Raw genomic sequence first — 25380 nt, 5'->3', positions numbered from 1 at the left:
GAGCCTGGAGCCTGCTTGGGATTCTGTCTGTCTGTTGTCTGTCTATTTCTCTCTCTCTGCCCCTCCCCCACTTCAACTCTGTTTCTCCTTCTCAAAAATGAATAAACATTAAAAAAAACAAAAGTGGGCAGAAGACCTAAACAGACATTTTTCCAAAGAAGACATACAGATGGCCACAGACACATGAAAAGATGCCCAACATCACGGATCATCGTGGAAATGTAAATCAAAACCACAATGAGATGTCACTTCACATCTATGAGAATGGCTAGAATAAAAAAGACATGAAATAAGTGTTGGTGAGGATGTGGAGAAAAAGGAACCCTTGCACACTGTTGGTGGGAAGGTCAATTAATACAGATACCGTGGAAAACGGTACGAAGGGCTCTCAAAAAATTAAAAATACAATTACCATATGATCCAGTAATTCCACTACTGGGTGTTTACTCATAGAAAATGAAAACACTAACTTGAAACGTTATCTGTACCCCTTTATTTACTGCAGCATTATTTATAATAGCCAAGATACAGAAACAACCCAAGTGTCCTTCCAGAGATGAAAGGATAAAGAAGAAAGGGCATATATGTAAATGGAATATTCCTCAGCTGTTAAATACAATGTGATATAATGCTAAGTGAAATAAGTCAATTGAAGAAAAACAAATACCATAGGATTTCACTCATAGGTGGAATTTAAGAAACAAAACAAAAAAAAAAAGAGAGAAAGAGAGACAAACAAACAAAAAAAACCAGACCCTTAAAAACAGAGAACGAACTGGTGGTTGCCAGAGGGCAGGTAGATGGGGGGATGGGTGAAAGGGGTGAAGGGGATTGAGAGTATACTTAATTATGATGAGCACTGAGTAACATATATAATTGTTGAATCACATTGTGGACCTGAAACTAATATACCACTATATGTTAATTACACTTCAATTAAAAAAAAAAAAAAAAGGAAATGATACTTTGCACTCACTGGAATTGCCAAAGTAGAAGAGATTGACAAAAAAGAATGAGACACAGGGATCGGATACATCCGTCAAGTTCCCGCAGCTAAGCAGCGGCAGAACCGGGAATCCAGTTCAGGCCACCTGATGCTTCCCGTCCCTATCAAGCACACTACACGCGTCTCTAAGTTCCCACACTTCCATCAGTTCCCGCCGGAGTAGGGGAGAATGAGGGACAGTTACCCACAAAGGGGACAGTGACGTCAGAAGCGTACCGTAACGTTTTCCACGGTGACATCCTTGCTTACCTGTCCAGGGCCGTGCTGGTGGGCATACTCCTCCCAAACCCTCGCACCCCCATCTGCCGGAAATATGGAATGCAAGAGAGGTTGGCAGCAATGATGGCCAGGGAGTCAGAAGGGCTCACAAAGAAGCCATTCTGGCCGAGGATCATATAACGGTCCTGTCGGAAAGAATGTGTGAAAACGATGAGACAGAGCCATCTGCTGCTAGCAGCCCGTTCCCACCAGCAGCACAAGCTTCTTTACTGCCATCCTATGTTTAAACAACCTCAAACAACTTGAATGAGGCTACAGGGGGCATGAGAAACCTTTTAAATTCCTGAGTCCTGGAGGGCCCGTGATCTTGGCCAGCTAGGAATGTGTTCAACCTGGTGAACTGTGGATGACGACCTTGAGCTTCCGTAGCCCCCGTGTACTTTATTTCACACTTTCCCCAAAACACAATGGAGAGCGAGAGTTATTGCTGAAAGAGCTGTTGCCTTCATGCGGCGCTTTCAACAAGACCAACCATACAGAAACATTTATTGCATGAATTTTTTTTTAAGACATAACCTTTTTTCACAGCATAAGGCTAACCTAGAACTAAGAAAAGCAAAAGCTATTTAATTGCAATATGGAAGAGCGTTAAACAGAAGAATAGATGCAGAGCCCAGTTAAGGTTCAAATGCGCCATATGTCAACAGGCCCCAGGAATTCTCTGGCTTCCAGGGGCGGGCTTATTACATGGTAAAAGGGTCAGCAGGCAGAGAACTTTCCTACTTACCCCATCAGCATCAAATGCCGCTCCAAATCCATATTCTCCTCCTTTCATAGCTTCCAGAAGGGTTGTTGCGTATGTCAGGTTTGGGTCAGGATGCTGCCCCCCGAAATCTTCCAGGGGGACACAGTTTATTGCAGAATTGGCTGGGGCTCCCAGCTCATCACACAGGACTTTTCTCACATAGGGTCCCATAACTGAAAAGAGATACATGCAGCAATATGAAATCTTTAAAGAAACCCCCAAATGTCTTCTATCCTGGGTAAAACAAGAAGGGCAATTTAAGAGCACAGAATAAATAAATTCGCCAAGCTTTTTCAAGACACAACACAGAGTAATACTTCAGCTGACATTCATTGAGCACCTAATATGTGCCAATGACTATGCTGGGCAGTTACATAATATTTTTCTCCAAAACTTTTCTAATATGTTGCCAGAAAGAAATCAACTGCTTAATAATGATCCATTGTGTGCAGCTTTTTATGTACTGAAAACTTGAGCTAAATATATACAAAAGCACTAAAAGGCTCCAACGATGTTCTTTGTCTCTGCAATCACTTTGACTCTGTCAAGTATATAATTAGACACTGTAAACCACTGTAGCATATAAAATGAAGCATATTTTACAAAAAAAGTGCTAAGGGATGGTGTTTTCCAGTTCAACACACATTTATGGAGTGCCTACCATGGAATCCCAATGTTAAGAAAGGAAGGCATCATTGGGGCGCCTGGGTGGCTCAGTCAGTTAAGCATCCGACTTCAGTCCATCTCATGATCTCACGGTTCATGAGTTTGAGCCCCGCGTCGGGCTCTGTGCTGACAGCTCGGAGCCTGGAGCCTGTTTGGATTCTGTGTCTCCCTCTCTCTCTGCCCTTCCCCCACTCATGCTCACACTGTACCTCTGTCAAAAATAAAAATGAAAAAAACTTAAAAAAAAAGTGGGGCACCTGGGTGGCTCAGTCGGTTGAGCGTCTGACTTCGGCTCAGGTCATGATCTCGCAGTTCACAAGTTCGAGCCCCACATCAGGCTCTGGGCTGACAGCTCAGAGCCTGGAGCCTGCTTTGGAGTCTGTGTCTCCCTCTCTCTGCTCCTCCCCCGCTCATTCTCTCTCTCTCTCTCTCTCTCAGAAATAAAGAAACTTTAAAAAAAATTATAATAGAAAAAAAAAAAGAATGGAAGGCAACATATTCAAGGGATGCAAAGCACACAGTCCCTACATTACTGGGCTCTTAAAGCAGGGGTGAGATGAGTGAAATCGACAGGCGAGTGAATGCAATAGTAAGACTGATGCTATTCAATGTATATTTATGAAATAATTAGATCTAACGGCTTAGGAGAAGAAACAACCACAGGTAAGGTTTCAAGAAGGAGGTAGCATTTCCAAGAAGACTTGAAGAAAGAATATAGAGATGGGGACTGGGGATGTCATCCAAATGGAAATAATATTATAAACAAGGGAATAGAGCCAGAGCACACACATACAGCACATCTGGGGACCAGCCTGCAATCCTGTTGGCTGAAATATATGTAAAGCATTGCTTTCCATTTATTTTCCACTGATAAGATGCAAACGTCAAATAGTGAACATCTTTTGACTTTGCATTTTAGGTTTCCTTTGGAGAACCAATCCTTTTCCCATCTCAGTTCTTATAATACAGACATGGCTAAATTCCATTTCCCCCAAGGCTGAGAAGGTGACCTAGATGTGCCCAATCAATGCCCTCCATCCACAGTGATTGATTCAGAGATGGACATATAGTACAACCTAGGCAATGAGGCTCAAAACCAGCTATATTATTCAAACTATTTAGAAAGAGAAGCTGTATTCCCTCTAGGCCAGATAATGAATGCTAGGGCAAGAACCTGAAAGATCTTTTTCTGGGGAATATGATTGGCCCAATAAGAAAGAACTAAACAGCCCACACAAATGACCTGAGAGTAAAGCCCATGGAGGACGAGCTCCACACATGAGCTCCGATCTCCCAATAAAATTTTTAGTGCCTCATTCTTAAACATGCCAGACAGCCAAGGATCACCAAACTTTTGGAAAATGCAATTAACATGAGACCAAAACAAAAAGCATAAAGAACAACCTGGAGGAAACAGAAACTATAAGGAGAAGAAAAATTTTTAAATATATACCAGCAATATTTTAACAGAGATTAATAAGATATGATAAAATGGCTAAAATTAAAAAGACTGAGAATACCAAGTGAGGACATGGAAAAAGTGAAGCCCTCATACACTGATGGTGGTGCAAATGGCACAGCCACTTTGGGTAACAGTTTGGCGGTTTCTTATAAAGAGAAATATGCACTTGTCCTATGACTCAGAAATCTCAGATCTAAGACAAATGAAATCAAGTAACGCATAAAGAAGTGTTCACAAATGTTTATAGGAACTTTGTAGAAGCCAAAACCTAGAAATAACCCTAACTATATCAACTGGTGAATAAATAAACAAACTGTGGTTCATCCATACAATGGAATCCTACTCATTGGTAACAAGGAACCACTCCTGATATACACAACACCATGAACCTGTCTCCAAAACTTTACGTGCGTGAAAGAAGCCTAAAATAAAGGGGTATATATTTTGTGCTTCTGTTTACATGGCTTTCCGTAAAAGGCAAAATTATAGGGGCAAAAGCAGATGAGTGATTTCCAGGAGCTATGGGTTAGGATAAGGGGTATGATTACAAAGTACCACAAGGTAATTTTCTAGAGTGGGGGAAATTCTCTATATCTTGATTGTCATAGTCATCACATGACTATATATTTTTGTCAAACTTCATCAAACTGTATGCCTAAAAGGTCAGTTTTACCACGTATAAATCAGTAAACCTGACATTTAAAAAATATGGCACTCATGAAACATGAATAGGCCCACTATTTTTTAAAAGAGATTATTTGGAAATGAAAAAACAGTTTTTGGAAATTAGAAATATGATAGTGGAACTGAAAAACTTAATGGGAGGGCTTAGAAAAAAAGTTGAGGAAATCTCCCAGAAAGCACAAAACAAAGAAAAGGAAAATAGGGGTGGCGGGGGAGGTGTAGAGGAGAGAATAGGAAAACTAAAGAATCAGTCCCTTAGGTCTAATACCTAAACAATAACCATTCTGGAAGGAAAGGAAAGAGAAAATAATAGAGGAAATCATTCAAGAAGTAATTTAAGAAAATGTTCCAGAATTAAAGGATACAAGTTTCCAGATTAAGAGGATCTCCCAAGTACCCAGCACAATAGAAGAAAATTGTCCCACATTAAGACTCATCAGTACAAAAGGTAGGAACAGTAATGATGAGCCAAAGACCCTAAAAGCCTCCAGAGAAGAAAAAGCAAAGATTTCATACCTGGATTAAAAATCAGAATAGCATCAGATTTCTCAAATTCAATACAATTGGCTATAAGGCAATGGAGCAATGCCCTCAAACTTCTGAAGGAAGTAATATCCATCTTAAATTTCTTTTTCTAGACAAATAAATATCCCGTGAGAACAAGAAGAAAAAAAAGGTATTTTCAGATATGCAATGACTCAACACATTCAGCTCCCATCAGGTTTCTCTCCGAGCTCCTGAAGAATCTGTTCCTCCAAAACAAGGAGGTAAATCACAAAAATGGAAGACAAAGGAAGTGGAAATAAGGAGAGTCAACACGAGAAAGGGGTAAAGAGAATTACTAGAATGATGATAAGGACAACAACAACTCAGAGAGCAACCAGTGCAGAGGGGAGCACATCAGAGATCTCCAGGAACATGAAGTGAAAAGATATAGATCCTGGGAGAGTATGGGGATTAAGAGTTATGATAGTGTAGACACCGGATGCCAATCTTACCAAAATGATGATATAATTAGTGTATCTGAACACACACACATTGTGTGAATATCCCTGAACCCAATCTTCCTCATAATCTCAGAAAGCCAACATGGGTAGAGGCCTCTTCAACATTTCTTGGCCACCAATTGGGAGAAGACCACGAACTTACCTCCGTGCATCGCATCAACTCGGATCTTCAGTTGGCCGGGCCCTGTCAGCAAACTCTTGATGGCATTAAAGTCAAAGATGGTCCGAAGGAGGTTGAGATAGATATCTACTGGGTCCACTATCTCCACTAAGGATAGAAAAGCAAAAGGAAACGTCAATGACCGTACCCATGAAGTATACCTGGGAACGAAAAGAAGAATCTCTACCCTAAAAGCATGAAGTTCCGATCACAGTTCCATCAGAACCCTACACATCATGTGGGAAGCCAAGCGCCCATTTGTAGGCTAAGTCACAAATTAAGGCACAATCAAGATCCTACACACTTTTCAGGCCATTATTGGGTATAAATAGTACAAGTTATACGGCCTTCTTTGCACATGAAAAATCAACCACAAAATAAAGTCGTTCGGATAAAAACTACGCCCTCTTATCCCACCATCCTTCTAATACCTCCTCCCCCAAAAATGCACACACCTCAAAGCTAAGAGGCACCTGGGCACACCCTGTTCCTCTCCTGTGGGGGTTAGCCAAACAATGACTCAGCAGGCTTGGAACAAATCACGAGTGACTTCAGTGATCCCTATTTTCTAAATGCCTTTGTGACCACCAAATCCAGGGTTGGAATTGGTGATGAAGGATAGATTCTTGAGTTTGTGTGAAGTCTCTCGTGTGCCCAGTCCAGTCCCAATTTCAGGGTGAATGCCAGATACTTAGAAATCCTTGTTAAACATGAATGTTCCTCAATGTCTGTTACCACCCGATGACCAGGAATCCAAAACTAGTCTTTTCCAGTTATTTGACAGATACACAAAACCCAAAATACATTACATTTTTCAAACTTGGCCATCAGCATGTAATTAATACTGAGAAAGTACTTTCCCTAGAATAGTAAATATTTGACTCTTTAGGCACTAAAATTTGTCCATAAGCCCTGCTTTTAAACTCATACTTATGTTGAAATGTATGGATGTTGCCTTTCAAATTTTTCAAATTCTGAAATATTAAACCTGGTAAGATATTATCAATCCGTCTTTAATAATTTTCAGTAAATCCAGGCATAACATTTAATGGATAGAATTTAAAAATATTTTTTAGTGTTTTATTTATTTTCGAGAGAGATAGAGAGTGCGTGCAGGGCAGGGACAGAGAGAGAGAGGAACAGAAGATCTGAAGTGGGCTCTGTGCTGAGAGCAGCAAGCCCAACGTGGGGCTCGAACTCACAAACTGTGACATCGTGGCCTGAGCCGAAGTCAGATGCTCAACTGAATGAGCCACCCAGGCACCCCTAATGGATGGAATTTTAATATTCTATATGAAACTGTCTCATCATCTTTTCAAATACAAATCTAAAAATATTTTTCCTTGCACTTAAATCAATGTAGTATGCGTGCCCTTTCGTATATACTGTAATTAGTTTTTAATGAACACAAAATGGTTTGTGTTCACTAAAAAGTAATCCTTTGGGGCGCCCGGGTGGCTCAGTCGGTTAAGCGTCCAACTTCGGCTCAGGTCATGATCTCACGCTCCGTGAGTTCGAGTCCCGCGTCAGACTCTGTGCTGACAGCTCGGAGCCTGGAGCCTGCTTCGGATTCTGTGTGTCTCTCTCTCTCTCTGCCCCTCCCCTGCTCATGTTCTGTCTCTGTCTCAAAAATAAATAAAAACATTAAAAAAATTTTTTTAAGTAATCCTTTGACATGAGGGGGATATTAATTTGTACAATAATGACTAAGTAATTACTAATTAATCTGTACAATAATGACTAAGTAACGACTAATCTTTTGACGTGAGGGGGATATTAATTTGTACAATAAATCAAGGATTTATATGAAATGTAGACCTAAAAATGGTTAAGACGGTAAAGTTTACGTTATGTATATTCTACCACAATAAAAAAAAATAATTTATAAAACAAAAGGTTATGTCCTAAATACGTGAGAAGTCTTACTCACTCTATAAGATACGAGAATATTTTTGGCAGTTTCATTCCGGTTCTTTAATTCTTGAACCGCTTGCCCAGATATACTTGGTATTCATAGCAGATAACACATGGTAAACAGAAATGTAAAAAACAAGGAAGTAGAATCCAGTGAAAACTGAAAGTTCGCGTCAAGTAGTTCACGCTCTTGACCCTTTAAGGGGAAATGCCAAGGAATGAACGTGTTTCCAATTAACTCAAGCCTTGCTCAACATTTAAAGCAGCAAGAACACAGCACATAGATCATCCCAAACACTCATCCCCAAATTCTTCTTGGAAGCCAAGGAATTCTTCTGCCCACCTCCTGGTATCCGGAGCATTGGAGAAAACTCAGCAAACTAGCAATGGGGCTGCAGCAACTGCCTGACTCTGAGCTCACCAAAGACACAGGGGTCTCTGGAACAACCATAAAAATCGTGAAGGAACCAAAAATCAATAAATCAATAACAACTGCTTCCTGACGGTAACGCCTGGTTTTTCCCAGTCACTTCCTCGTCCAGTTTTCCCAAATGTATGTACGCAAGCATGTTTAAATCATTTTGTTTCACGTAATCCATCTCTTGTCGATAGTTGTCAAGACATCGCGTGCGCGTGTGTGTGCGTGTGCATGCTCCCAGCTAGATTTACAAAAGGAGGCACATGGCTTCCAGTATCACGTGGCTTTCAGTCAATGTCTGCCGATTGGCTAAGCAAGCAGTGGACTCAAAATCCTTCAAGAAAAAGGCAGTCCTGGGGCGCCTGGGTGGCTCAGTCGGTTAAGCGTCCGACTTCGGCTCAGGTCACGATCTCGCGGTATGAGTTCGAGCCCCGCGTCGGGCTCTGTGCTGACTGCTCAGAGCCTGGAGCCTGTTTCAGATTCTGTGTCTCCCTCTCTCTCTGACCCTCCCCCCGTTCATGCTCTGTCTCTCTCTCTCTCAAAAATAAATAAACGTTAAAAAAATAAAAAAAAATTTAAAAAAAAGGCAGTCGTGTTAGCTTAACAGTGTGATCCCGCAACAGTCCATTTCAAGGTTTTCTCTGTCCCACAAATGCCATGTGCCTGTCAGCCAGGCATTTCATGCTTTTAGCTAAGTCAACTAAAGACAACACCTTAACACAAACTGTATTCAAGCTTATAGGGCACTAAAGGAGTAAATAGTTGGCTTTATCGCTAACTGTATGCCTTCTAGGCAAAAGCAGTAAGATAAAAGAGAGGGGAATAATAATATGCGTATATATGATATTGATGGTATTATACGGTTCAATATTAACCCACAAATTTAAAGGTTATAATCTGAGTACTCCAGAAGTTTTAGTCACTCTACGGTATAGGATATTTGGGGCAATTTCATTCTGTTCTTCGCCTAACTCCATTCAGTACTTACTGAGTTCCTTTGTAAAATCTCCTCACACAGTACTTGCTATAGGATAGGTGATTACTTGTGCATTGAATCAAGTTGAATGGCATGGTTCTGGCTTGGAAAAGAAATGCCTACCTTCCATGGGCCATTTTAAGAACCCCACTACCTTGTTGAGTCTCTCCTCAACTGTTTAAGGCATTCCAGCATCTTCGCCTTAATTGATTAGAAAAGCAAAGACATGTTTTGGCAATTGACAGACTATCCTTGGAACGCTATAACGGAGTCAGCCATGACATTTTTCCTCTACTGAAAGTGATCTTGGGTTTAGAAAGTCATTTTCGAAAGTTGCCAGTTCTGAAGATCTTGGCTGCTCTGACTTCTCGGTGCACCACAGTCGTGGTACATCTATTTCTCAAACATCAACCCCCAAATGGACAATCCAAACGCTTTAATGTGTGCCCTCCCCTGCAGAAGATAGAGTCACCCCCGTTCACGGAGCTATTCTTTTTCAAAATATAACCTATTACCTCTGAATGGCTTGAATTTGTTCTCCAGGTCAAATTCTTGTCTTCCAAGCCGAGATAGGTCGATTCGAAGATCAGGACATATGGCGTACTCCTCAATTGTCTTGCTGATCTGATAGATTTTGTCGGAGACCACATCTGGGGCAGGACCTAACACGTGAAAATAGCGCGTCACCCAAAAGAAATTTTTTAAAAGGTGTCTGCAGTTTCGATCAGAGATATGTCATCTCCTTCACCGCCAAGCAAAAGAAAGGTGCGTTTGTTCTCCAAACAGTGGACAGACAGTTCACAGTTCGGTTAGCCTCTGTATCCCTTATGCTGTATTCATCCATGATGGACGAAATTGGGTCAGCCTCACCTGTTCCACGTAGGCTAATAACCCACGTTTGTTTGTCTGAATCCGCTTCTGAGTAATGATACGTCTTGCCTAAAAATAGTTTCACACCTGCTAGGGAGACCCGGTTATGTAATCTGCTTTATTCAGGATATGAGACATCAATGGGATAGGCACTTGACACAAGTGAGGGATCCCAGATTTAAACTGCAGCCTCCTAAGTGCATCGAGAGAAAGAAAGTATGGCTTCTACTCCCAGGTCTGCTGCCTTGTCGAGGCAGCTCTTACCAGGGTCAACTATTTCCCCCAACTCGTGCTCTCTAGTGACTTCCAAGTTTTTAAAAGGAGGTTAAAGCGGGGTGCCTGGGTGGCTCAGTCGGTTAAGCTTCTGACTCCTGGTTTCGGCTCGGGTCACGATCTCATGGTTTTGTGGGTTTGAGCCCCGAATCGGGCTCTGCACTGGCAGCACAGCCTGTGCTTGGGATTCTCCGTCTCCCTCTTTCTCTGCCCCTCCCCCACTCACTCTGCCTCTCTCAAAATAAATAAATAAAGTTAAAAACTTTTTTAAATAGGGGCGCCTGGGTGGCTCGGTCGGTTAAGCGTCCGACTGCGGCTCAGGTCATGATCTCACAGTTCGTGGGTTCGAGCCCCGCATCGGGGCTCTGTGCTGACAGCTCGGAGCCTGGAGCCTGCTTCGGATTCTGTGTCTCCCTCTCTCTCTGCCCCTCCCCTGCTCATGCTCTCTCTCTCTCCTTCAAAAATAAATAAATAAATAAATAAATAAATAAATAAAACATTAAAAAAAATTTTTTTTAACATTTAAAAAATTAAAAAAAAAACTTTTTTAAATAAATGGAATGAGGTTTAAACAAAAAATATTTGATCCGTTTCCTTACAAGATCAAAAGGACAATTAGGTTGTGATACACTTTAAATGAATAGAAAATCAACAATTCGTCCTCTTTCTGTTTTTCTTTTCTTTTTAATTTTTACATCTTAATGCAAGTCACTTTAGATTTTTTTGCAACAAGTTTGGGAAATCAAATGAGTACACTCAATCAAATGAGTACACTGAGATCTAAAATATAAACGATAGACAATAGATGGGTTGTGTATGAATTACCCAACTATATTGTAACTTTCAACTGACGAGAAATCTAGAAATAATTTCTTTTCTAGCCTAATCCTTAGAGCTACACTGTCTAATACAATAGCCAGCTCTGTCCCTCACTTTTAAACAGTCCGAATTTCAATGACAAAGCACACCTGTTTCCAAAAGGAAAACAGCTTCTAGAATGTTGGTTTTCTATGATGCCTATCAGCCACTCACATTGTTACCCTCACAGTTCATCAGCAACCTCTGTAGCCGCTGACAACTTCCAAGTTCCTTGACGTCATCTACTCCGATGACTTTTCCTCTTTTTAGCCAATGGCTGGCAGGGTCATACCCGAAGTATTGTTGTCGCTTGAAATCCTTTCAAAAATATCAAATTGGGTTGTCCTCAGCCCATAAATTCCTTATCTGCCAACCACCCTACCCTGTACCTCTGCTGAACCTGCTCATTCCTATACTAATGCTCGCCATCACCTGATTAATCACAGGCCAGTGGTCCATTCTAGTTTCCGTGGTCTCTTATCCCAGGCAAGACCCTCTGGTCCACCATTTGAGCCATACCTTTGTTAGCATAATAACATGAGCCAACCTGTACTGAAACTTACATACACTGCATTTCACACTTTATATGGAATTGGGCACTCACAAAAAGCAGATGAAGGAAGAATTCTCATTATCCTCATTTTCCAAATGGGGAAACTGAAATTTGAAGAAGGGGGGAGACCCTTAACCAAGGTCCCATCGCTGGTAATTAACAGAGGCTGGATTTTGAACCCTAATAGTCCGATGGCAGCTCAGATATCCGTCATGAGTACAAGCCCCCCCCCCCCCGAGGCCGTGCCAAGCCCACGCTGCCATTCCCCAACCCTGGGACATTGCCATCACCTTCCCCCACTGCTGCCATTCCCAGACTCCCACACATTGCTGGGGGCAGTTACAAAATAACACCGACTGCTTGCCCCTAAGAGTGAGGCTGCTTCACTGCACAACTTCCTATGAATTCTCAACAAATTTTCCAGAGTACCTTTTACAAAATATGTTCCAAGTCCCTTCTTTATCCTTGTCCCATGATCTGAGCAGGCAACCTTTCTTCTTACTTTCTTTTTGCACAGATCTAGGAACTATTTCCCCAGACTTCCATTCTGCACCCCTCAGAGTTGCTTCCTTCCTCATTTCCTTGCCTTCTTATTCAAATGTTCTGCCCTCTTCTCCGAATCTAGGCTCTGATTGAGTGCCACAGCTTACTGATTCTGTGACATGGCGTTAAGTTTTTGAAACCATTTTATTCCTCAGTCACTTCATCGGGCTGTTAGGAGGATTAAGGGAGACAATGCATGTAAAGGTCGGACTATGGTGCCCGGCACATGGTAAGATTCAAAAAACATCCAGTATTTTTATTACTGATTCCATTTCCCCTCTAGCATCTTCCCCTATACTTAAAAACATGCTCACAATGGTCCTGTGCTCTAAATCCATTTTAAAAGCAACATAGTTCCAGGGACGCCTGGGGGGTTCAGTTAGTTAAGCATCAGACTCTTGATTTCGGCTCAGGTCATGATCTCCCTCCCCATCATGAGTTCAAGCCCCGCGTTGGGCTCTGCACTGAGCATGGAGCCTCCTTGGGGTTCTCTCTCTCCGCCCTTCCTGCTGCTTATGCTCTGTCTCTCAAAATAAATAAATAAACACAAAATAAGAGAAGATAAAATAAGAAGATAAAATAAGATAAAATAAAGTAAGATAAAATAAGATAAAATAAAATAAAGTAAAATAAAATTAAATTAAAATAAAATAAAATAAAATAAAATAAAATAAAATAAAATAAAATAAAATAAAATAAAATAAAATAAAAACAACATAGTTCCAGATGCGTCCCATTTCCCTGAATGTGCCTACTAATTCCATAAAATGTATCCGTATGGCACACAATGAAAAGAGGTGAATGCTTCTCCCGAAAAAGAACTTATGGTAAAACTCATTCTACTTTGAGTGGGAAGAACCAACCGAATCTCTCTATGCCATCAGGAATGTGAGCTTCGTTAATGATGCCAAGGCATGGAAACATGAAGAATTAAGCGTAAGAGAGGGACTTTCAATACAGTCAAAGGCTAAATGATAAACTCAATCCCCTCCCTCTATGGCTGAGTAGGTCTCACTTCCTCCTGTAATTCAGTCTACAAAATGGGTATTTAAATAATATCTTCTCCCTTTATGCCGCACAGGATGTCATCGAGATGACTGAGCTGTTCTTACAAGATATGAAACCAAACATAAATTCCAAATGCTTACTTGAAATCCATTGTTTAGTTTGTCAACTTACATATCATATTTCTCTGCAAACTGCCATTTTCTGAGCCCATTCGATTTCTTGCGTTAACAGCATATAAAATACCTGAATACTGCCTGTTTTTTCCTGAAATTCTCAGTACCTGTTGCAAGACTAGATGTGGTCCTAGGTGTGATTTTTAATGAAGGAGAGCTTCTCCCATCACGGGACACTTTGTAAGGTGTTTTGCGGGTCTTTTTTTTTTTTTTTTTAACACTTGATGGGAGTGAAATTCCTTTGTTTGGATAATGTCCCAAATGGCTGTAAGGAGGGGGAAATAATAAATATTGCCTTCAGATTCATAAAAGTAACTGCTGTTGGTTAAAAATCAGCTCCTACCCACCTATAAAAGCAGACTCAGGGTTCAAGATTAAAATTTAGAGACTTGACGAGCAGATGAAAGGCATGGTTCTGGGATGAATCCTGTTCTGGGATGAAACAGCTATAAATAACATTTTGGAGGCAACTGGAAAATTTTCAATATAGATTAGGTTTTAGAGGATGTTAGGGAATTAGTGTTATTTTTATTAGGCCTGATAATGTAGTTATGTAGGAATAGGTCTTTCTTTTGAAGAGATGTATTCAGAAATATCTAGGTGTAAAATGTCTTCATGCTCTAATTTACCTTAAAATCTTTTAGGGGAAAAAAAAGCGCAAAATAGAAAAACAAATAATGGACACAAGCTACCCATTTATTATTCTCCTTAACTTAATATGTGTTTAAAATTGTGTTTCGGGGCGCCTGGGTGCCTCAGTTGGTTAGGCGACCGACTTTGGCTCAGGTCCTGATCTCATAGTTCGTGGGTTTGAGCCCCACGTCGGGCTCTGTGCTGACAGCTCGGAGCGTGGAGCCTGCTTCGGATTCTGTGTCTCCCTCTCTCTCTGCCCCTCCCCTGATCATGCTCTGTGTCTCTGTCTCTCAATAATAAATAAACATTAAAAAAAAATTAAAATTGTTCTTCTAATTCACCCCTATATATATAAACCACCCCACAAAGACCTCCAAACTATAAATTTCTGTTAATATAAGAAAAAAGTGGAATGATCATAAGCATTTCAGTGAGACAAAGTCAACGCTATAGGAAAGAGGAAGTCTATGAGTTATGTTAAAAACTCATTTGTCTGGCTTTGAGCAGCCATGTGAACTTGAACAAGAGCCTCTTGGGGATTTGATTTGTTCATCTGCCAAATAACAGGAATGGTCTAAATGACTTAGAGCAAGTTCCTATTTTAAACTCCAGAGCCCTTCTAGGGGTACGTGGGTGGCTCAGTCGGTTGAGCGTCCGACTTTGGCTCAGGTCATGATCTCGTGACTTCTGGGTTCGAGCCCCACGTTGGGCTCTGTGCTGACAGCTCAGAGCCTGGAGCCTGCTCCGGATTCTGTCTCCCTTTCTCTCTTCCCCCCCCCCCCCCACTCACACTCTGTCTCTCTCAAAAATAAATAAACATTAAAAAAATTCTTTTTTTAATCCAGACCCCTTCCACATCAGATAAGCATCAATTATTCAACCATTTGACTGTGCTAAGAAGGGCAGAGGTGCAAAACACCAAATAGGTTCGAGATCTCATTAGGCCACCTCAAGCGTTGTGAGGTTAGTTTTATATGTCAACCTGACTGAGCCCCACAGTGCCCAGATATTTGGTGAAACCTTATCCCGGGTGTGTCTGTAAGGGGGTTTCTGGAAGAGATTAGCACCCAGGAGACTGTGTAAAGTGCCCACTACCGGTGGCCTCATCCAGCCCACTGAGAGCCTGGACAGAACAAGAGGCTGAGTAAGGGAGAAGTCACTCTCCCTGTCTGGCTTCAAGCTGAGACAGTGGTTCTCTCCTGCCTTTGAACCTGAACCTGGTCTCGGACTGGAACTTCCACCATCAGTTGTGCTGTTTTTCAGGCCTTGGGACTCAGACTAGAACTCTGCCATCGCTCTCCTGGGTCTACAGTCTCTGGACTTGTCAGCCTCCATAATCATGTGAGCTAACTCCCTCGCTGGGTCCGGGGCAGGTGTGGCTGTGGGTAGGCCCTTTAAGAGCCATCCCTCAGTTTGTCATAGACCTCAGGTTGAGGGCACGAGCCAGTTGGTCTTCGAAGCCAGATGTTTTGGGGGGGCGCATCTCTCAGGTACCAGTCTTAAAAGGTGGGGTGCCCAATGTAGAGTACGAACCCTCCCTTTCTTGGGGAGACTCTCTAGGTTTTCTGTTCTCTCCAGAGGGTGGATCATTTCACCGGTGGTGGGTTTGTGTCCCAGCCTCTTCAACCCACTTTGAAGTGGTTTCCCTCTCACTTGCCCTATGGAAAGGGGTTGCTGTGCTAGTTTTTAGGTTTTTGTTTTTGTTTTTCAGAGGAAATCGTTCCATGTATCTGTAGATTCGGTGTGTCCATGGGAGAAGGTGAGTACCAGATATTCCTACGTTGCCATGTTGAACGGAAACCCAGCCAATTCCTTATAATAAATCTCTTTATAGCCTACTGGTTCTGTTCCTCTGGAGAACCCTAAGACAGATCCCTCACTGGAAGTTTCTGAGCCACTTCCTCTCCACCTTGCTCGTCTACCATCAGAGTCATTGTAAGACTACAATAACCTAAGAGGACAGAAACCGTGAAGATTAAGGTATCCTCTAAACTACATACCTCCATTGGCAACATTGAACTTCACTCCAAACTCTCCAGCTGGTCCCCCAGGGCAGTGGCTGGCTGTTAGAATGATTCCACCGGCGGCCTTGATCTTTCTGATAATGCAGGAAACAGCAGGTGTCGACAAGATGCCATTCTGTCCAATAATCAGTCGTCCAATCTAGATCAGCCAAGGAAAAAAATCAATCCAGTTACATGGGATCAAAGGCATTTCAATGGGAAGTGCCCCAGGCTCTGTTAACACACAGTAAATCACTTGCAAAAGGCATAGAGTGGGCTTTGGGTTAAGGGGTAAAGGAGAGCTCTGGCATTGCCTCCTGCCCAGTATCTCCAACACCAGTTGGGGCACCCACATGTAGCAGCCAACTATTAAGCTATAAATTGGACCTGCCCCATTGATTTTTAGTAATTTGAAACATCCACTTTATATCTATATACAATTTATTGTCAAGTCAGCTAACATACAGTGTATACAATGTGCTCTTGGTTTGGGGGGGGGGTAGATTCCCATGGTTCATCGTTTACATACAACACCCAGTGCTCATCCCAACAAATGCCCTCCTCAGTGCCCATCATCCATTTTCCCCTCTCCCGCCCTCACCATCAGTGCTTAGTTTGTTCTCTGCATTCAAGAGTCTCTTATGGTTTGCTTCCCTCTCTGTTTGAAACTGTTTTTTTCCCCTTCTCTTCCCCCATGGTCCTCCATTAAGCTTCTCAAGTTCCACATATGAGTGAAAACATGATATCTGCCTTTCTCTGAATTATTTCACTTAGCATAATACCTTCCAGTTTCTTCACATTGTTGCAAATGGCAGAATTTCATTCTTTCTCATTGCCAAGTAGTATTCCATTCTATATATATATATATATATATATATATATATATATGCACACATATAAACACATCTCTTTATCCATTCATCACTTGATGGACATTTGGGCTCTTTCCATAATTTGGCTATTGTTGAAAGTGCTGCTATAAACATTGGGGTACATGTGCCCCTCCAGTTCTGATGACCAAAGGGTTAGCATGAAGGTTCTTAGAACCTTAGAACTTTCATGAAGCTTCCTCTACACAAGAGGTTTTTAGTTTGTTACTGGCTTAGAAACTCTGCACATGAACATGCTAGAAATTACAAGAAAAAAGAAATGGAGGTTTTCTCTGCTTCATCCCCTTCTTCTCTCTGCCTCAGCACAAATTCATACAGAAGAGTCCTGGCTTCCTATAGCCTTGTCGTCAGCAGATGTATTTGAATGCCCTCAGAACAACCACTCTTATGAAGGCAAGAATTTTATTTCTGCCACTGACAGTGTGTGTTGGGACACTGGAGAAACTATCTGGCCATGCTAGGCAGAGATCTGGAAGTCATCCATGGGTGTGGCCAGAGTCTTTCTGTAGCTACTAAGCTGAATTTTAAAAAAGAAAGCCACATAGCCCTACAGAGTATTACTCGGTATGCTTTGTCTTAAAATAGAGACCAATGTCATCTAATCCCGTGGTTCTCAAATGTTACTACAATTCAGAATCCCTAAGGAAGCCTTCAAGTTACCAATATTCAGACGGCATCTCAGACTAATTATACTGGCCTATCTAGGAGTAGGTCAAGGCTTCATAGTCTTTAAAGCTCTACAGGTGATTTCAGTGTTCAGTTGAGCCTGGTGATCAAACCCCCTTGTTACTCGAGGGACCAGCAGCATGGGCACCACCTGTGAGCTTGATAGAACTGCGAACAAACTCTAGCATTGCTAGAAGTAGGTCACCGACCAAATATGACAATGAGGGAAGATACAGAAAAAAAATGTGCAAAGAACAAACACAAGAGCTCCAAGAACAACAGAGTCCTGGGACGATTTAGTATCGAAAGACCCACAACATCCCCAGAGTACATATTTTCAAGCGGAGGAGACAGACCATAAACAAAACAGCCTAATAATAATATTTGCTAGTCAGATATGTATTAGGAAGGAAATCAGCAGGGTTCTGTGATAGAGAATAGTGGGGTGTCAATTTCAATAATAGCAATAAACATGACGATCATAATAGCTGCGCAATGGGAATTCCTAGAAGGCTTTAAGCAGTGGAAGTGACCTGATATCATTTACATTTTAAAAGGTCACAGGATGAGGGGCGCCTGGGTGGCTCAGTGGGTTAAGCGTCTGACTCTTGATTTTGCTCAGGTCATGATCTCACAGTCACGAGATGGAGCCCCACGATGGACGCCACGCCTGAATGCAGAGCCTGCTTGGGATAAAACAAATAAATAAACATTTTTTAAAAAATAAATAAGAGATCACGGAATGAGCAGTCCAAGCGACCTTTTTAAAAAGCAAGTCGTATCATGTCAGCAAAACGTTTCAATGACTTTTGCACCAACCCAAAGTAAAGCCAAAGTTGTCAACGTCCTCTGTAAGCCCTGCAACACCTGATGCCCTCCACTGTCCTCCTTGCTCTGCTCTAGCTGTACTGGGTGGTTTACCATCCCTCAGACACATCGAGCATGATCAGGGCCTTTGTCTTTGTTCTTCCCTCTGCTTAGAACTCTCTTACCCAGATATTTGCATGCCTGCCTCCTTCTATCTTTTGGGGTTTCTGTCCCAATGTCAACTAATCAGAGACAGCACCCTTGACAGACCTGTATAATACAGCACCCACACATTCCTAATTTTCCTATTGCCCTCTCTTTCGTTTAGCCTGTTTTAATCTTCGGTAGTATGTATATTACCACCTAATATTTCCCATTATTATTCATTTATTTCCCTGTTTTATAGAAGCTCTAAGGTCTTTGTTTTCTTCACTGCTATATTCTGACAATCTAGAACAAACCTATTATGTAGTAAGAACACAACTAATATGTTGAATTAATTCACTGGAAAAACGAACGGCTGCTATGTGAAGAATGCATTAGAATGATGAGCCGAAAGATCAGGTGGAAGGCTATCACAGCAGAGCTGAGTATGGATAGTCTTGGACTAGGCAAGAGGCAGGAGAAATGAAATGAAGAGATTCTATTTGAGATTTTGGAAGAGGGAGAATGAAAAGAACATGTAGTTGGAATGAAATACAGAAGACTGGAACTCTGGTAGCCAGCCTTCAAGATGGCGCCCAATGACCCTTGCCTTCTGGTAGTGGGGTCTTTGCGCAGACCCTCCCACACCAACAGGGCAGAACCGCGTGGTGAGTAGAACACTGAAGAACTGAGAGTGTGTGGCTTCCAAGGTGAGGCCATACATGACACTGTCGCTTCCGTCTTGCTCTCTTGGATTGTTGACTCACTCTACAGGGGACCAGTCATTCTGTCATGAAGACACGCAAGGTCCCTGCATAAGCACCCATAGGGAGAGGAACTGACAGCCAGCGGCAACTAGCCAGCTGTGCGAGTGGTTCATCTTGCAAAGGATCCTCCGGTCCCTGTCAAACCTTCATATGACAAAGACCCCAGGAGTATGTGACTGTGACCTCATGAGAGTCCCCAGGTGAGAACAACCTATCTAGCTGTGAGCCAAATAAAGATTCATGATCATTTTAGGCCATCAGTTGCATCATAATTTCTTGCACAGCAATGAACAACGAATACAAGGGCCAGTGAGGGAAAGAATCCACTCCCAGATTTCTACCTTCAATAACTTAATGGGTGATGGTGTCATTTATCAAGATGGGAAAGACACAGGGACAATAATCACACCCATACTGTTATCCAGAGTCATAATAAATTATGGTCCACATGCTCTCGTTAAAATTTATTTAGTCATTCAGCTCATTTTATTGTGTGTTACCATGAAACAGGGGACGTCAAAGATCCTGCAGATACAAGCAATGAATTCAGTTTAGTCACCGCCCTCAAGGAATAAGTCTATAGATTCACGACTCTGAAAAACATTTGTAACCTTTGTTCACAAATTTCTGTCTCTCCCACCTTTTAGAATTGCTCGTAAAGAAACAATCTTTAAGGGGGGGGCGGGGAGAGGAATGTGTGTGTAGATAATTCTTACGGTGGTATTCGTTAGAAATGAAAAATTAAAAACGATCTTTATAAATAAGAGAGAATAAATAATGAAGGACCTATCAAGTAAAGCGTGATGCACCAACATATAGAATATTCCGCAGCCATTTTAAAGGATAATTACCAAGGTTGTGCAGCTGTGGTAGACTTGGTTCACAGCCCACAAAACGTTATGATCCGCTTCCACAGGACAGACGTGTCACTGAATAGCACCCCCCTCTCCAGCCCCCAGCCAGGGGCTACATTTCCCAGACCACCCTTGCATCTAGTGTGGCCACACGACTAATCTCACAGCAGACGATACATGAACAAGAGAACGGAACAGAAGTAACGCCTGTGCCTCCTGGGCTAAGGATGGTGAGAAACAGATGTACCTCGTGGGCCTAGTTCCTCTTCCACAGACTCCGTGCAGGTGAACACGCGGCCCTAGGAGATACAGAGCCACAAGATGGAAGCCAAGAGTCTTTGCTCAACAGCCAAAACCCTCTGACAGGGGTGAGAAATAACTCTCCACTGTGTTTAAAGGCAATAAAAGTTGTTTACTGTTAAAAAGGCTTACTTGCTATAACAAATGACATTTTCTTAAATGGTATAGAAGGAACACAGACAGCGCTTTAACGCTAAATCAAAAACGCCGAATACAAAGTAAGTGTTACGCTATTACCACGATGTAAAGTTCTATACGCCTTGTGACCAGGACTTGGAAGAAATACAAAAATAAATAGGTACAACTCATTTGTTAAGTAGTCAAGATTATAGACCAACTTTAGGGGCGCCTGGGTGGCTCAGTCGGTTAAGTGTCCGACTTCGGCTCAGGTCATGATCTCACAGTCCGTGGGTTCAAGCCCCGCGTCGGGCTCTGTGCTGACGGCTCGGAGCCTGGAGCCTAGTTCAGAGTCTGTGTCTCCTTCTCTCTGTGACCCTCCCCCGTCCATGCTCTGTCTCTCTGTCTCAAAAATAAATAAACGTTAAAAAAAAATTTTTTTTTAAAAGATTATAGACCAACTTTATATCTGAAATGAATCTCAATGATTTCTTTTTTGAAAAGGTACTATATATTCTGTTTAAGAAGGTTAATGTGAGAAAAAAAATACTTGAATAAAAGTTCACCCTTTAACATTCTGGTTATCACTGATTAGCAGAAGATTAAGTTTGAATTATCTGGAAATTTTACCCAGGTAGCCCTGCTCATTAAACCACCGATACCATAAAAATGGGGTAGGGCTGTACGCTGAATATAAATCTAGTTGGGGGGCATCTGAGGCATGATAAGGGCTGGAGAAGATACATGAGAGTAAGTGACAGTTCTTCTAAGGTAAGACACGGGAAATCACGAAGATATTTGCATCCCCTGCGAATGCTCACTAAAAAGTGACTTGAGCAGAGAGTGACTTTACAAATCAAGTGGGTAGGATGACCTATTCTGTGAATACCGGTCAGCTTCTTACCCCAGCCACTCACGTCGTTGACCGACGGGCTCAGGAACAAAGCGGCCACAGAGGCAAGAAGGGAGGTTATACATGGGCTCAGCAACATGGATTTCCTCTCGCCAAAGCCAACCTGGCTACGGCCACCACTGGGCGTGCGATCTGCCAGGAGCAGAGACCAACAGTGAGTTCCCAATATGGCATCATTCCCGAGGTGATCAGCTAACCAGCCGGTGGCGGGTTGATTACATTTGGACCACTTCCATAATGGTGGGGAAGGAACTTTGTTCTCACTGAAGGAGAGACACAGGAGAGAAGGAACATCCAGAGGAAGAGGCAGAGATCAGAGGAAAGTGGCCACAAGCCAAGGAATGCCAAAGAATGTGGGAGCCACCGGAAGCCATAAGAGGCATGGAATGATTCTCCCTTAGAGCCCCCAGTGGCAGCACGGCCCTGCTGGATTTCGGACTTCTGGCCTCTAGAACTGTGACAGACGAAATTTCTGTTGTTTTAAGCCACCGTGTTAATGGCAATTAGTTACAGCAGCCGTGAGAAACTAAAACAAAAATCTCTAAACAAACGCAAAATCTATATTCATTTCCTGAGGCTCTGATGTAGCAAATTGCCATAAACGTGGTGGCTTAAAAACCAGACAGAGTGAGTCTCTCGTAGTTCTGGAGGCCAGAAGTCTGAACTCCAGCAGGGCCTCCTTCCTCCGAAGGCTTCAGGGGAGAATCTGATCCAGGCCTTTACCAGCTTCTGGTGGCCGCCCTGCATTCCCGGGTTGGTGGCCACATCACGCCATCTCTGTCCTTCCTCTTCACCTCACCCTCTGCTCTGCGTGGCTGTTTCCTCGTCTTCCGTCAGCTCTGCCTCTACCAGTCATCCCAAGACAAACGTCATTGGGGAAAATGTGGTTTCAAGAGCTGGTAATTGATCAAAGAAATAGAGCCTTCGGAAGCCCTGTTGTTGAAGCAAAGAGCACTCACTTTCAAAGTTAAAAGATGGAGATGTGAGTCCTGCCTCTCTACCCCCGACTAGGGAAAATCACGTCACTTTTCTGATGCTCCATGTTTTTGTCTGCAAAGCCGAGAGGGGGCAGGGTTGTGAAAATTCACTGGAGATGAGATTCCATAAAGACAAAAACCCTTCGTGAAACGAACCGTGACACAAATTACGCTGCTGCCTCCCCCGAATTGCATCCCCCTCCTCCAACACTTCAAATTCACTTCCAGACAACAGGTTATCCCTTAAACTACCATTTCACTTTCCAACAGAAGCCCTAGGAACGCTCCCCATCCCCCCCGGGGCCAATGTAGCAGACCGTTGCGGTGCAAGGAGTCAGTCTACTTACACAAGTAGCGTTGGCTTTGTTTACGGCATTGAGGCAGCATCTGACTTGTATTCCCGAGTGAAACCCAGACCGCAGCCCGGGGGGGGGGGGGGGGGGGTCCACGTCAAGGCATTCTGCTGCTCCCTCCTCACCCCCCCCTCGTGGGGCTTTCTCCAGTTTCCACGTGATCTGGTTTTGGCTGGAGGAGGGGGGGACCAGGGTGGGCTTTCCTGCCACCGAGGAACACGTCCTTCTGTTCCCGCTTGGAAAGAGGGGCAAAGTGGACCGGAGTGCACGGTCACGTACACACGCAACAGGTGGCACACACGTACGGATCCCAGGTAGCCACGTGAACACTGTCACAGGGACAAACGAGAGACACACGCTTTTCCAGACACACAGAGACACAGACAGACACGGCCTGAGCTTGTTCCTACTGAGCCGGGACTCCTAAAATCTGAGGACAGAGAGGGCGGAGCAGGGGGCAGCACGCAATTAGCCACATTTCCCGGCTGCGGGTACTTAACCCATCTCGCTGTGTCCGTTCTCCTAACTTGCTGTCAGTACCTCCCATCAGCTCTGAAACCTCACCTGGACCGCGGCAGGACTGCTGCACCCCTGCATGGGCGTAGCATCGTCGCTGACGACGATTCTCCTAAATTAGATTTAGCTACGAGTTCACAGTTTCTAATTAAGTCAAAGTCCTAGAGAGCAGCGCTGTGCAGCTGAAAGCCGCAGGCGAGGATCTCAGAGCAGGGGCAGAATTTTGACGCCACGTGAGTTTTCCCCGGTCACGGAACACTAATGAGTACGGGATTGTTTTCATGTGTGAACGAACTCCCTTAACTATGCCTCCCCCCGGATGATTTCCTTTTAGCCTTAAATAAGTCATTTGTTAAAAAGAGTCCCAAAGCGAGAAAAGAAAAAGTAAGCATGACATTCCTCAATATTCTCCACTCGCAGTGTCACAGCCCTGCAATTCCCGAAGTGAATCCGAGCACAAAAAGAACAATAAACAGAAGCTTCCTTGATGGTTCACAGAGAGAGTGCTGTGCGGGACCACACAGCCACCGCCACGGCCATCTCCAGAGTGCATGGAAAGCCAGATACACAAAGACATATTTCCTGTCTTCTCGGCTAAACAAAAACCAAAACCCATGAAGAAAGGCCAAAGCCAGGCTGCCATGATGGCAGGGCGTCCTTCCGCCTTTCAGCCCCAGCTGCCAGGGAGGGCCGCCAGGCTTTGTGCAGTGCGGTACATGAGGAAGCAGGAGACGGCTAAGTGGAATTTTGAGAAATAACAAACTCAAGACATGGATGTGGTTATCCAAACATCAAGGGACTTCTCCATTTGCACATGGATAATTATGCAGTTACAGGCTTTGTTACATGGAGACCAGATGGGAGTAACAGCCCATCCTCAGCTTCCCGTCCCCCTGGAAGTCTGTATGCACACTCTTAGGGGCTGGAAGGGGAGACGAGAGCCCACTAGAATCGAACCAAGATGGATTTCGCATTCAGTCCCTAACTTCCGGACAGGTGCAGAGAGGTTGCAGGCATCCAGAAGTTTGGCCCAAGTCCTATTTCTCAAGAGGTCATTGAGAATCAGGCCATCTAGTCTTCCTCAGGTGCAATCTGGGGGCGGTGATATTAGAACTTCTGTCCCTTCTGGTATTTACGTAATTCAGTGCTTGGAAAATACTGAAATCTTCACCTTAAGGTACAGAACTTGGCTCACTAAAATAAGAAAGGGTCGGGGCGCCTGGGTGGCTCAGTCGGTTAAGTGGCCGACTTCGGCTCAGGTCATGATCTGGCGGTCCGTGAGTTCGAGCCCCGCGTCGGGCTCTGTGCTGACAGCTCGGAGCTTGGAGCCTGTCTCGGATTCTGTGTCTCCCTCTCTCTGACCCTCCCCCGTTCATGCTCTGTCTCTCTCTGTCTTAAAAATAAATAAATGTTTAAAAAATAAAATAAGAAAGGGTCTATTTGCTGCTGTTTTATGAAGTGATCAATCCAAATGAAGACCAGGATAGGAACCACTGGATCTACCTGGGTCAAGAAGGCAGAGTTGAGTGCCCAGAGATGATCTGAGATTTAGGGATCCAACAAGAAAGGAGATACAAACTGCCTCGCCACCTGCTAGCTATGTGGCTTCGGGCAAGGTGATTCTGTCTCTTGGTTTTATTATCTAACAGATGGAGGGTGAGAGGAGGTAATGTAAGCAAGCTCCAGCTCAGTGTCTGGCACCAAATAAATACTCAGGGCCCTACCCTTGCTTTCCTTCCTCTTCCTCATACCATTTCTTAATTCTTAGGTGTGAATTCCGTAATTCATAGCAATTGAACGAATTTGTTGTTTTGCTAACCTACAATGGTTTTCTAATTACAAATA

At 43.2% G+C, this 25380-nt stretch overlaps 1 protein-coding gene across 1 annotated transcript in view; it reads right to left on the bottom strand.

Annotated features, from left to right (window-relative positions):
* PGM5 (phosphoglucomutase 5) overlaps positions 1 to 25380 on the bottom strand; it is a 184675-nt gene that overhangs the window by 147518 nt on the left and 11777 nt on the right. Inside the window, exons 2-6 of the mRNA XM_053907784.1 lie at positions 16229 to 16391; positions 9833 to 9979; positions 5992 to 6117; positions 2013 to 2203; positions 1256 to 1410 (exon numbers count right to left, since the gene is read on the bottom strand). Of these exons, the coding sequence (XP_053763759.1) occupies positions 1256 to 1410; positions 2013 to 2203; positions 5992 to 6117; positions 9833 to 9979; positions 16229 to 16391 (782 nt within the window). The remainder of the gene's footprint in view (positions 1 to 1255; positions 1411 to 2012; positions 2204 to 5991; positions 6118 to 9832; positions 9980 to 16228; positions 16392 to 25380) is intronic.

Source organism: Panthera pardus, unplaced genomic scaffold, assembly GCF_024362965.1.
Source record: "Panthera pardus isolate Hobbes unplaced genomic scaffold, ASM2436296v1 HiC_scaffold_20, whole genome shotgun sequence".
Lineage (NCBI taxonomy): Eukaryota > Metazoa > Chordata > Mammalia > Carnivora > Felidae > Panthera > Panthera pardus.
This window is presented reverse-complemented; position numbering and strand designations above follow the sequence as displayed.